General features: G+C 43.5%; 1 protein-coding gene across 7 annotated transcripts in view; it reads left to right on the plus strand.

The window, feature by feature from the left end:
- Window positions 1-14,474, plus strand: part of C1H4orf47 (chromosome 1 C4orf47 homolog) — an 83,494-nt gene that overhangs the window by 40,168 nt on the left and 28,852 nt on the right. For all 7 annotated transcript variants that reach the window (XM_029586928.1, XM_029586929.1, XM_029586926.1 and 4 more), the window contains 2 exons: window positions 2,600-2,776; window positions 10,347-10,519. In XM_029586928.1, the coding sequence (XP_029442788.1) occupies window positions 2,600-2,776; window positions 10,347-10,519 (350 nt within the window). The remainder of the gene's footprint in view (window positions 1-2,599; window positions 2,777-10,346; window positions 10,520-14,474) is intronic.

The following is a 14,474-nucleotide window of genomic DNA, read 5'->3' on the forward strand; positions in this document are numbered from 1 at the left end:
TGGCGGCCTATGCAAAATAGACGCGCCGGCGCGCGAGGGCCCTGCGCGCGTAAATCCGACTGGATTTACGCGCGCAGGGCATTTAAAATCCGCCCCTCTGTGCGTAGTTAAGCTCTGGAATTCATTGCCAAACGATGTGGTTACGGCAGTTAGTGTAACTGGGTTTAAAAAAGGTTTGGATAAGTTCCTAGAGGAAAAACCCATGAATTGCTATTAATTAATAAGCAATAGTAGCGAGATTTATTTAATGTTTGGGTACTTGCCTGGTACTTGTGACTTGGATTGGCCACTATTGGAAACAGGATACTGGGCTTGATGGACCCTTGGTCTGAGCCAGTATGGCATGTTCTTATGTTCTTAAAATGCAGGGGTATCCTCTGTCCGGGCAGCCAGATCTCATACAGTTCTCCAAGGAGCTAGGAATTTATGCCTTCCGGTACAGAAACTTTGTCTGCCTTGAAATCTGAATCTGGTCCATAGAAGTTTGTGTGAGGTTCTGTTTGAATCACTAAAGAGAGTAATGTTGAAGAAATTAATTCTTAAAGTAGTTTTTCTGGTGGCTATTTGTTCAGCTAGGAGAATCTCGGCGCTTCAGGCCTTGTCATTTCGAGATCCCTTTCTACAGATTTTGGATTCAGGGGTTTCCTTTCGCACAGTGCCTTCCCCATGCTGACACACGCATGTTATAAATTTGGCACGTCCATGTGCGCGCGCTGGGAACCGCACGCGCACACACACACACATTTTAAAATTGACCCCTAAGTATAAAAAGACAGACCAAGATCCAATTTAACTTGTTTAAAGACCTCTAGTCACATACACTGATTTCTCAAGGTGGTAAATTAAAATTATAAAAAGATATGGCCAAACAGCCACACTTTGTACACTTAAAAAGTGCCCTAGACTTGTTTCCCTCTGTGCTTGTTTTCTCCCCCTCTCCCCAACTCCCTCCCATCCCAGGCACATTTTTTTATTGATAGAGAATAAGAAGAGGGACCTTTTTCACAAGAGTTAATTAGGAATTTCGATAAAGGAAGTAACTTTGACTTAATAAATAGATTAACTGTAGTCCCCTTGCAAATCATTTACTAACCAACATAAAATACAAAAAATAAATTTGAAGGAATTTACATTAAACATCCATATACCCTTAGCAACTTTAAATATCTAACACAACAATAATATTAGAATGCAGACAGCAGTCTAGCAAGTGAAACTTATGACCTGGATTGGTCACTGTTGGAAACAGGATACTGAGCTTGATGGACATTGGTCTGATCCAGTATGACAGTTGTTATGTTTTGGTTTTTTTTTTTTATCTTCTTCTTGAAAACCAGAAAATGTTGTTCCTGTGTTAGATCCAGTGGAACAGAGTTCCACACTAACGGGGTAAATAAATGTAAAGGCTGTGTACCTTATAGTCACTAGTTTGATAGCTGTAGCAGAAGGAATAGTTGGCAAGGCCTATTGAGAGGTTCATACCGGGTCGGTAATTCACGCAGGTATTTAGGGTCCAAAACCTAACTAACCCATATCCTATAAAAAAAAAACTCTCCTGTTGGTGGTGGTAATGCCTTCAAAGTAGAGAGACCACGAGATCCAGAACATCCCTCTAAACCAGATCAGATTGCAAAAGCTTAATATACGTTAGGTCCCAGATCTACACCTGTTTTCTTTTTAATTGGATTTCTTTTCAGCTCTACTGCGGAGTATAGAATTTGTGCAGAATTCCCCTCCTGCACAGAATTTTCTTTTTTTGCCCAGAACTTGAGAGACTGTGGACAGAGCCCATCCCGCTCACGGCTGAAGACGACCGAGGCCTGGCAGGCTGCGAGCGGTGCCCATCCCGCTTGCGGCTGAAGTCAGTGGAGGCCTGGCGGCCACGAGCAGAGCCCATCCTGCTCACGGCAGAAGACGATGGAGGTCTGGCGGGCCGCAAGCGGAGCCCATCCCACTCATGGCTGAAGGCGGCAGAGGCCCAGCGGGCCGTGAGCAGAGCCCATCCTGCTCGTGGCTGAAGACAACGGAGGCCCAGTGGCCATGAGTGGAGTCCAACCTCACACACTCTTTGGTAACAGACACTGGAGCAACTATAAGTCCCAGCTTGAAGCAGTCGGAGCTCTGAAAGATCCCAGTGTCTGAAGTGACCAGGCCCTGATCTTTGCATACTGGATCTCTGAATTGATGTGGATAAAAACCCTAAAATTAAACACAGAGCACTGTACAAATCAAGAGCCTGCTTAGATACAGATTCTGGCTTGTACTGAGGGGCCCAGTGGATAATGTACAGAAGCTCATCAGGTTCTGGAGTGGATTGACCCTGAGCAACAGTGGGAGTATGAAGGAAATTCGAGAGAAGAGAGTGGGAGGGAGTGGGAGCAAGCAACAGTCAGGGAGAGAAAGTGCAAGAGAGTGTGCAAGAGAGTGTGCAGAATCCCCCCAAGGTTAGTATATGTACTTGCTTAGTCATAAGAACTGCTGCTTGCCAATTTTTGTATGTGAAGCACCAAACTACAGTACATGAAGGAGGTGAAGCATAGAAAACAAGCAAGTAAATAAATATAATCTTCCAAATCCATCTCTGTCTCTTGTCTTGTAGGGAGAGGTGGATGATGAGCAGGCACTAATGAAAGGGGGACCTTTCAAGCTCAACCTCTATCCTAGGGAATACTTTGATGCAAATCCTTATCAGTCTGATGAGCATTTGCCACCAGTCAAAAAATCAGCTGAGAGAAAGGTTGAAAAACCTTTTCGACCAAGTTCTCCTGCTAAAAAGGTATGTTTGTTTCAGATTTCTCTTACTGGAAAATTGCACAGGACTGTGCTTCAGCCAGAGGTACATTACTCCTCCTGTGTGCACTGTGAGATAAACATTTTACTATTTAAAACAGAAATAAAAGACAACAAATAGGTTATAGGTGATCTCTGTAGGACTAACTTAACATGCTGTATTTGAAGTCAATTTTCAAAAAAATTGCCTGACTTACGGCCCGATTTTAAATCCCCCCCTGCGCCCAAAAAACCGGGGGTTACGCACGTGTCCAGGCCTTGCGCACATCTTCAAAGGGGCCCGGCCATGCGCATAACCCCTGTTACGTGTCGAAGTGCCAGGCCCAGATAAAGGGGCAGTCTGGGGGGGGGGGGGGGAGGTCGGGGAGAGGCGGTCCGGGGGGCAGGGAGGGGTGGGGCTGCAAGCGGCCGGTACAGCAGCCATTTGCCACTGTACCGGGGAAGGGCATTATGGCGCGCGCAAGTTGCTACTGCTCCATTTTAGCAGTAAGCAACAAAACAACAAACTAGAAAGGTAAGAGAAAGGGTTTAGGGGGTGGGGAGGAGAGAGGAAGGAGAAGGGAGGTTAGGGTAGGGGGTAGGGAAGTTCCCTCCCAGTCCTTAATTGGAGCGGACTGGGGAGGGAAATGGGGAAGCCTCGATGTGTTGCCACGCAGAAATTGCAATTATCTACCCCCCCCCCTTGCGCGCCGCACACACGTGGGCACGGATTACAAAATCTGCCACGTATCTGTGCGCACCACTCATATTTTATAACGCGCGCAGCCATGCGCACTTTATAAAATACGCACGTCCCTATGCGCATGCCGGGTCCCGCGCGCACATGGACACGCGCGTGTGTCTTTAAAAATCTACCCTTTAGTGGGCCAGATTTTAATTTTCAGCTGACTCTAGCCAGCTAGAATTTTGACTGAAAATCATCCTAAATAATGGCGATCAGACCGGCTTCCTAAACCTAAAGGTGAATTTTCAAAACATTATGTATGTAAAAATTAGCACATGTGTACATAAGTAGCCTCTACTCACATATTCCGTATTTTATAAATGTCCAAAATATGCACGCATTTTCACTGTCAGGCTCTCATATGTGCGTATAAAAAAATGCGGGGGGTCTAGGGATGTTCCTGGGCAGGGCCAGAGGTTACATGAGTTGGCTGCTGTTCTAAAAGATATACGTGTACATTTCTCAAGTTACTCACATATTGTTACACCTGCTAATTTAAAGGCACAAGTTCTATTAAATGTGTTTATTGTGTGGTATTGACTGGGTGGGAGGTCCAGGTGAACTGGGAGGAGTTCAGGCTGATGAGCCAGGAGGGTCTCAATGACCAGGAGAAAGAATGGGCAAACAGGTAGACTAATTCGTTGAACTCACATGTTTATGGTTTAAAAACAGCGATTTACATGTGAAAATCCCAATGTATGTAGGGCCTACTTTATTTTCACACGTAAAATGTACATGTGCATTTTTTTAAATAGGTGAGTTAAGCACACGTATTCATTGCATTGAAATGCGTCGTTTCAATGCATTGCATGTATTCGCATGTTGGCCTACATATGTGCATATGTTGGGTTATCATACATGCATTTTATAATACGTGCGATATGTGATATGTGCATGTTATAAAATACTATGGTAAAACTAATCTTGGCCACATACATGCTTATATGCTGCTGTGAGCAGTTGTTTGAAAGTTATCCTCCAGGCTGCTAGCTTTAAAAATTAGTGCTAGCTGGCTAAGTACTGTCCCACTCACGTGAAGAGGAATGAAGCTGTGGACTGACAGGTCCCGTGATACCTCTTCATACCCTCCCAAAAAGAAGCCACAGGTCAACAGGAATCCTCAAATTCTCTTCCCAGGTGCTCAAAAAAATATAAAGTTGAGGGCTGATAGCCTTCCCAAGTCTCCCCTCCCACCCAGCCAATGTATGTAAATATTTTCCCTTTCACTCTCCTCCATCCCACTCTCCCCAGAAGTCCCCTAAAAAGCCTGCAAAGGTTCCCCCAGCTGAGCCGGCGTATTCTCCTGCCAGCTTCATGTCCATTATTGCTTTGAAATTGAATAATAAAAGAGGGAAATTTAAAAAAGAGGGAAAATCAACTGGAGAAAAAAAGAGAATGAAAAAACATTATTTCTTCCATAGAAATAAGCCATGCATATGTGGGTGATATTCAATGACGCTGAGACAGAAAAGCTCTGGAAAACCCAAACAGGTTTTCTGAGCATGCTCGGCTATTCCTGCATAGCCGCTGCTGCACGAGTCTCCTCAGTCCATGTAGGAGGAGAGTAGGCCAATTTGTCCTGCTGCCTAAGGAGAACACGTGTTACAGGAAATCGACTTTGTTTTTTCCATGGACAAGCAGGACAATAGTCAGCAACACAAGTGGGGACTCTCAGGCTGAGGGTTGCATGAAAATATTTGTATTGCTAAAAGTGTGTACTGTTCAGCTGTTTGTGCCCATCCAGACAGCCTATGCTTTGTTCATCTAGTTGTAGGTGCCTTCCCCAGAGTGCTAATTCTTTTATTTTTACTTGCCATTCCTTATCAAAATGGCCCTGAATGAGAGCATGTGCCCACAAGTTGGGATGCCCAGCACCAATCTCACATGCAATGCCATTTTGACAAAGCATGGCAAGAAAAATCAAAGCATAAGCTCTCTTGGGTAGGCACCTTCAGCTAAACAGTATGCACTTTGGTGCTGTACATCTGATTGTGGCATCCTGTTCAGCATTAGGTGCCTTCCCTTAGAATTTATGCTTTGTTAAGATAGATATAAGAGCCCACCCCAGAGAGCTTATGCTACCGTGTTTCCCCGAAAATAAGACAGTGTCTTATATTAATTTTTGCTACCAAAGATGCACTAGGCCTTATTTTCAGGGGATGTCTTATTTTTCCATGAAGAAGAATTCACATATATTGTTGAACAAAAAATGAACGTTTATTATATTCTGAATAGTTGTCTGGTTATGCTGGTTTGTGATGACAACTAACTGAATCCTGCAGGGTAAAAAAAAATCACAGCTGCATGCTCTGGTGTTCTGTGCGACGGGCATGCTCCCAAATAAAAACTTTGCTAGGTCTTACTTTTGGGGGAGGTCTTATATTTAGCAGTTCAGCAAAACCTCTACTAGGTCTTATTTTCGGGGGATGTCTTATTTTCGGGGAAACAGGGTATGATTTTACTTGCTATTTATTGCCAAAATGGCCTTGGATGCAAGAATTTTCTCTCTCGAATGGGCATTTACAGCTAGCTGAATAAAGTATAAGCTCCCTGAGTGTGACCATCTCCATATACAGCAGCGATGAGCAACAAGGTTAATTAGATCTTTCATAAGAGAAAAAAAAGTTAGTTTCCACAATAATCATTTTACTCTAGGGGCCCCAGAAGTATTGAGACCATTTGAAGTTTTAACTGATGCTAGTTACATTTTTAGAAGAGATGAGTGACAAAGGACATCTGACCCAGGCATAAGAAGATTCAGGAGTATGGAGGCATCTGCAAGGAGACGAGACTTACATGTGAGAGAAGCTTCAGCCCTGGAGATAGGTGCAGCGATGAGCAAAGGCAGATGAGGCAAAGGCAGCGATGAGGCTTGCAGGCTTGAGATTCGTTAGTGCCATAAGGAAGTGCAGAAGTTCTTTGACCATCTCCGTGTACAGCAGTGACAAGCAATGACACATTCTTTATGGAACTGCCATTGATTTAGGACCATGCCCTCGCTTATCTACTGCTTCCGCCTCTGTGAGGGGGGTTTCCTTGGGTGTCTGAGCTTTTGCCAGAGGAGTTTTGGTGGATCAGAAAAGTAGTATTCAACTGCCTAATTGCTGCACATATGTTCTGGGTTGCAGCATTGATGTTTTCATGTAATCTTGTTTCTTGCTGCCTGGCCTGCCTTCACATTCTTCTTAATTCTTTGCACCCCTGCTTAGTCTCTGACTGGACAGCCCTCCATCCTGTTGGCTTGCCTAGTGATGAGTTCTGCCACCAGGTGCTCCGCAAAGGCATCCATGGCAGTGCGTGGAGTTTCAAGATTTTGCCCCTCTTCAAGGTCAGCAGAGGCCTCTTTGGTGGCAGGGGACCCGCCACCCCCAGATTTGGGTGACGTCTCCACCCACATTAGATTGAGCTCAGCATTATCGTTCTCCTCTTGCAAGGAATCCTTGGGCTCACTGTATAGCATTAGCGATGCATCCTGCATCCCTTCTGCTGCATTTGTAGAATTTTCTGCCTCTGTTCCTGTCTCCTGTAACTCATGGACCTCTGCAGCAGGCTCCACCACCTCTATACTACACCAACAGCCTCCGTCTGCAGCGTCAGTGTACGGACCCCTGTGATGAAGTCCCTTTGGAGATTACCAGGTCCTCTACCTGTGTTAGCTGTACATTGCATGGTGGCCCCCATCCTGTCTGGCACTTGGACCTTTCGATCTGGGTCACCTTGGCTTTTTCAGCCAATCTGGTGTGACGCCAGACTGATTTGTTTGCCACCAACAGGCTGCTGACATCTTTGGATGTACTCTCCCCTATCCTTCTCTTTACCATTGTGGAATCTTCTGTCCAAACATTGCATTGTACTTTCCTGGCAAGCAGATCCTTTCCTTCCTCTGTAAAGCATGCTTCCTTCTGCCTCCTTGTCTCCTCCTGGTTACTGGGACCAGCCTGCCGTGGCTCCCTTCCTCCCTAGCCACTATACCCTCTCCCCCGTCCCCCTTCCTTTGCTCTATCTCCTCCACCCGCCTTCTTTTCTCTCCACTCCCATTCCCAGCTGCACCCTCATACTCTTGCACACCCCTTTCTTCCTGCCTCTTCTTCCCTCCCTGGCTACACTCCCCTGAGAGAGATGCCACATTCCTATCCATCCTGTCCCCACTCGCCTGCCTGTCATGCGCATCCTCGCCCTCAGACACCCCCTCCCCCCCCTCTCTTCACGCTACAGTCTCAGAGCAGTCACAAACTCCCACGCCGTTCTTTCTTGCCTAGAGGATGAAAACACAGACAACAAGACGATGATAAAGCAATGCACTGCCAAGCGCCAACCACAGTCAAGAGACAGGAGGAAGGGGAAACAGCAATGAGTGAACAACACAAAAAACTCAGCAATCACAATAAACAAGCTCCTAACCTGCCGCTAGCCTGTGGACACTTCCTGTTCCCACAAACTCCAAACTACACCCTCACTAGGCTAATGTGAGGATCTGCTTTTTAGCGTGAAAGGGGAGTGTCCTGTGATTATTGACATATGCTTACAGCAATTGCAGCTCTTTGAAGATCATGCCTCTGTACACAAACAGTGAAACCTGCTACATTTTCCCCACTCTCCTTTATACAGCCAATGCTGCTTTTCCTGCTCTTACAAAGACCCGCGATTATCGCTGCCATGTGGTGTGAATTATCACCCATTAATTAGAAAAATATGTCTTCCTAATCCAGGATCAATAATGTCACTTATAAGAAGGGAGACAGACGTCAATCCAAGACAGGCTCGCAATTATTTCCGTAGGCGCGGATTATCTGCACGGATTATCGGCGCGGATACAGCCGCTTGTTACATAGGGCTTTACTGCACTTATGTGCTAGCAAATTGGGGCAGATTTTCAAAGGGTTACGCGCGTAAGATACGCGGTAACCCCCCAAAAGCTGCCCCTGCCTGCCCCTGAGCTCGCTGAGACTATCTTGCATAGGCTCGGCGGCGCACGCAAGCCCCGGGACGCGCGTATGTCCCGGGGCTGGCAAAAAGGGGCGGGGAATGGGCGGTCCGGGAGCGGGGTGGGGCGTGGCCTGAGCCTCCAGGCACAGCGGTCATTTGCCACTGTGCCCGGGATCGTGGGCTGGCCGTTGGCTGGTGCGTGTAAATTACGCCTGCCGGGAGGCTGCGTGGCTCGGCGCGCACAAGTTACACGCGCATGTTATAAAATCGGGCGTAGATTTGTTCGCGCCAGGTTGCGCAAACAAATCTGCGCCTGCGTGCAGGTTTTAAAATCTGCCCCATTATTTGCATACTTTTTTTTTTACATCCTGCGGAGGTACCAGCTATTGCCGCGTGTGGCGGAAAAGCCCGCACTGACAACTGGCTTCTTTTTTGCTGCGGGTCTTATTACATCACACCCCCCCCCCCCCCAAGACTGATAGAAGCAGCTAAGCATGGGCAGAGCAATACTCTAATATGGCCACCAGAAATTTGACTTAAGTTTTACTCTTGCTCTGACCTAGGAGTTAAATTTCCAACATTAAGAAAATATGCTTTAAGCTGTCTGCTCTTTAACACATTTCCCTGCATTGCTGGGGAATAGCTTATGTCTTCTTTCACACTGGATTTGCACGCTCCCCCGCTAATCTTAGAGTTGGTTTTTACTTCTGTTTTAGCGCACATTTTTTTAGGCGTTAAAATCCCTCTTACATACCAGAGGTAACTTACTCCAGAAAAATGTGCACTAAAACAGGAGTAAAAACCCGTCCTAACATTAATGTGCCTTATTACATCGGCCCCTGTGTGCATCTCTGAGCAAGTCATTTCAAGTCCTTGTACCTTGCATTTTATCCAGCTATAATTAGGAAATAAAAGTAATAGCACTGCTCCTTTTCCTATATTCCCTTTAGAAGCTTTCATGCAGGCTAGACAGAAGAAAAAAGTATCATCCACTTTAGAATCTGCACATATGTTTATGGACTGCTCCTGGATCTAAATTACTATTGCTATTGCCTAGAACACAGACGAGCTTACCTGCTATATTTATGACAAGAGCCTTTTGAACACAAGGGATAATGGGCGCTGTGAGTTTAATTTCAAGAAATAGGCCAAATTCGGCTAGAGGAAGCTCAATCCACAGCAGAATGAGAAAAGGAAGGAAAGAAATGTCCACTTTAAAAAAGCTACTCTGGGTACTTTCAGGACTAAGCGAACTCAAAAGATAACCTTAAAAAGGCACAGCAAAATAGAAGGCTAGCATTTTGGTTTATTTATAAACTATCAGGGTGCAAATAACCAAAATGATGGAATAAAGTTGCTTACTGTAACTTATTTATTGTAATATTTTATAAAGCCTAGCTACTTTGAACAATACAATTAATATTTATCAGTAACAAATGCTTTTGTACAGAATTTCATTTTTACTAGCACGATTTTGTGTTCAACAGTCATTATTTATTTATTTATTTGTTTATTTATGAAAATGCTTTTATATACCAATAACCATTAACACATCGTATCGGTTTACATGGAACAGGGTGATTAAATAGCATAGGGGAAACATTTACATGGAACAAATGGTAACATAATAAAATTAAATTAAGGTAAAAGATTGAAATTAAGGTAAAAATTGGTAACAATAAAAATAAATTAGGTAAAAGATATAACTAAATACATAATAATAAAATATGGCAGGAATGATATCAGAAGTTTCACTTGAGGAAATTATTATGTTGAGCGTCATTATTATGTTGCAAACAATAGTAATAGCTTCAATAGTGGTGTTTAGTGGGTTTCTTTTTTTTGTTGAATGACCATTTCACTGCATTTGTTCTTTTTTGTTTGTTTTGATTTACTCTCAATCCAGATGGGTGGTATGAAAGCAGGAACATTTGACCCTTATCCTTCCCATTCCAATGAGCCATATAGGATTAAGAGGGAGAAAGAAACCACCACTAATAAATCAGGAAAGATCTTCCATCCTCTCTCATCGTCAAAGACCAGGCCGATTCGAAGTATCCTGCAAGCATACGTTCTAAAGTAAGAACCATATATTTTACAATATTTCTTGGACCTCTGCTTTCATGGCATCTGTTTCTAAGGCATTCTCTCTGCATTTCTCCAGTTTTGTGCTTTTATCAACGATGACTCAGTTTTTCTCTATTTATTTGTGGCAGATTTAACAGAATTGACAGAACCAATGTATTTTTGGTTTTTGCATTTGTTTATCATTTGTAGATACTTTCAGGCCGATACAGTAAAAGTCGCAGGAGAGGGGGCGAGCGCCCGCTCTCCCGGCACTCGCACAGGCCACTCTCCTGTGCGCTTGATTCAGTAAAAGAAAATATTCAAATTAGGGCCCGTGGTAAAAAGAGGCGCTAGGGACACTAGCGCGTCCCTAGCGCCTCTTTTTTGACAGCAGCGGCGGCTGTCAGCGAGTTTGACAGCCAACGCCCAATTTTGCCGGCGTCGGTTCTCAAACCCGCTGTCAGCCACGGGTTCGGAAACCGGACGCCGGCAAAATTGAGCGTCTGCTTTTCAACCCGCGAGCCGCGGGCCGATTTTAAATTTTTTTTTTAATTTTTAATTATTTTTAACTTTTGGGACCTCCGACTTAATATCGCCATGATATTAAGTCAGAGGCTGTACAGAAAAGCAGTTTTTACTGCTTTTCTGTGCACTTTCCCAGTGCTGGCAGAAATTAACGCCTACCTTTGGGTAGGCGCTAATTTCTGAAAGTAAAATGTGCGGTTTGGCTGCACATTTTACTTACTGAATCGCGTGGGAATAACTAATAGGGCCATCAACATGCATTTGCATGTTATGGGTGCTATTAGTTTCGAGGGGTTGGACGCGCGTTTTTGACGCGCTATTACCCATTGCTAAATAAGGGGTAAAGCTAGCGCGTCGAAAACGCGCGTCCAAATGCGGGTTAACAGTGCGCCAGTTAACAGTGCGCCGGAGCGCACTGTACTGTATCGGCCTGTTTGAAAGAGAGTTTTTATTGCATCTTTCTATATTAAGAGTGAATATGGAATACAAAGAAATAATTCTCCCTTTGCTAATTTAGTTTTCCTATGGAAAGCTGGAAGCTTCACTCACAGTGCATTTCTATTTGCACTATATATTTTCACTGTTGGCCATTTTTCCAAGCAGTTCTAGTTTTTATAATTGCTGCTTTAATTTGACCTGAGCTTTGTACACCGAATGCTGCTCACTGACATATGCACAAGTAGCCGGAGCAATGTCCATTTGCTAATGCTACAACATTGAGCTGTGGAGCATGCCATAATATAACCATCCATTCCAATGGAACTGTCAGGACTTGGCCCAATTCCGGATTTTGCCTGGAATCTTTTGCTTTTGAAAATGCAAAACAGAAGTTTGTTTATTGTAAACGGTGTTTTCCGTAGATAGCAGGATGAATTAGCCATTACATGTGTGTGACATCATCCCATGGCACTGAATGGTCTTGTTTCTCCAAGCTAGTAGAGCTTTGAACTCTACTGAACATGTGCATTGCCTTATGAGCCTCCTCAGTCTATACCAGGGCTAATTCTAGCTATATACATAGAAACATAGAAATGACGGCAGAAGAAGACCAAATGGCCCAGCAAGTTTCGCACTTTTTTTTTTTTCTCATACTTATCTGTTTCTCTTGGCTCTATTTCCCTTCCACCCCCACCATTAATGTAGAGAGCAGTGTTGGAAATGCATCTAAGTGATATATCTAACTTAATTAGTTAGGGGTAGTAACCGCCGCAATAACCAAGCTACACCCATACTTATTTGTTTACCCAGACTATGTAATTCAGTCCTTGTTGGTTGCTGTCTGTATATAGATCTACTTTTCTTTTTTTTTTTTTGTAATTATATTTTTATTAATTATAACATTTATTTACAAATGTAATAATCAAGGCATTCAGGTAACATTTTAACCATTTGACAATTCAAATTATAGTTTACACAATATATTTATTACCTAGTCCACATCTAGGGGTACGGGTGGAGATCCTAACTGCTGCATGTCACTAATCTTTTTTGCAACCCTAACTCCTTATACAATAAACATCATTTTGGAGACTTGTCCTTTAAGAAGCGTTCCAAGTGAGTGGGGTCGGTAAAAATAAACTTATTATTCTGATATGTAATATAACATTTGCAGGGAAATTTTAAGAAATAACTAGCACCCAGATCGAGAGCCTGTTTTTTTAAATTTAGAAATTGTTTTCTACGTGCTTGCGTAGCGCGTGAAACATCCGGAAAAATGTGAATTGTTTGCCCGCAAAATATGAAATCTTTAACCTGAAAATACTTTGAAAAGAATAAGTCTTTATCTTTCCTTAAAGAAAAAGAGACCAACAAAGTGGCTCTAGTATGTATATTATCCATGGAATCCTCCAAGAAAGTGGAGACTCCAGGACTATTCAATATGTCCGTACCCCCCTCTTGAACTTGGAGCACTCTTCTATTAGGCAAATAATACAATCTTGACAACACAGGAATTTTATCACTCTCAAAGGACAATATCTCCACTACATATTTATTAAATAATTCGATAGCTGATAACAATCTAGTTTTAGGAAAGTTCAATAACCTTAAATTGAACGACCTAAGTTCGTTCTCTAATATTTCAATTTGATTGTGCAGTATCAAATTATCTTTAATGAATGTGGTATTGGTATTATACATAACATTTACTTGTGGACTCAATACTGCAAGCGCTTGTTCTACCTTAATAGCCCTACTTTCTAAATCTTCAAATTTAGATCGTACTTGAAGAGAGAATTCATGCACTTGTGAAACAGACTTAGATAATTTTTTATCAATTTTTGCAGATAACCTCCATACATCTAGGAGGGTAACACTTTCTGGTTCAACATTACATTCATCACCCTCGTCAGTTATATCTGGTAATACCATTGGACATGGAACTAAATTATTACTAACAGTTGTTCTTATTTCTTCCATTTCATTTACCAACAACCTGTTCCCTTCTACAGTACACCCAGTTCCTAAAAGATCTTGGGTCACTGTTAGGGAATTTTCAGTGTTGGAACTGCATCTAAGTGAAATATCTAGGTTAATTAGTTAGGGGTAGTAACCGCCGCAATAACCAAGCTACACCCATACTTATTTGTTTACCCAGACTATGTAATTCAGTCCTTGTTGGTTGTTGTCTGTATATAGATCTACTTTTCTTCATCCCCCCCTGCCGTTGAAACAGAGAGTTATGCTGGATATGCATTGAAAGTATCAGTCTTTCTCCCCTGCCGTTGAAGCAGAGAGCTATGCTGGATATGCATGAAGTGTCAGTCTTTCTCCCCTGCCGTTGAAGCAGAGAGCTATGCTGGATATGCATTGAAAGTGAAGTATCAGGCTTATTTGGTTTGGGGTAGTAACCGCCGTAACAAGCAAGCTACTCCCCGCTTTTTTGTGAATGCAAATCCTTTTTTCCACATTTCCTCTTGCCGTTGAAGCTTAGAGCAATGTTGGAGTCTTAGAGCAATATTGGAGTCGCATTAACCGTGTGTATGTTTATTGAATAAGGGTATTATCTCCAGGTAGTAGCCATCATTCCCGCGAGCCACCCACTCTTCATTCATGTCCTCTAGACTTTATGGATCCACAGTGTTTATCCCACGCCCCTTTGAAGTCCTTCACAGTTCTGGTCTTCAAAGGGGCGTGGGATAAACACCTCTCTCCAAGGGGGTGGGAGTAGTCAAGATGCCTTCCAAACCACCAATCCGGAAGGGAGGGCCATATACCAGGAAGTTAAGGTGCCATTCTAGAGATAGCGGGACTCATCCCAGAAGCCAATTTGGCTGGGAATTTTGCAGGCTGGAGAAAACCCAAGAAAACCATTCCACAGACTTAAAGATGTCATGTGGAAATGGCTGCACCCGGAATTGAAGACTGGGGTGGAGTTAGCCAAAGCGGTTCTGCTAGAATAGTTCCTAATCAGCCTCAAATGGCTTATGGTGCAGTGGGTCTA

Source organism: Rhinatrema bivittatum, chromosome 1, assembly GCF_901001135.1.
Source record: "Rhinatrema bivittatum chromosome 1, aRhiBiv1.1, whole genome shotgun sequence".
NCBI lineage: Eukaryota > Metazoa > Chordata > Amphibia > Gymnophiona > Rhinatrematidae > Rhinatrema > Rhinatrema bivittatum.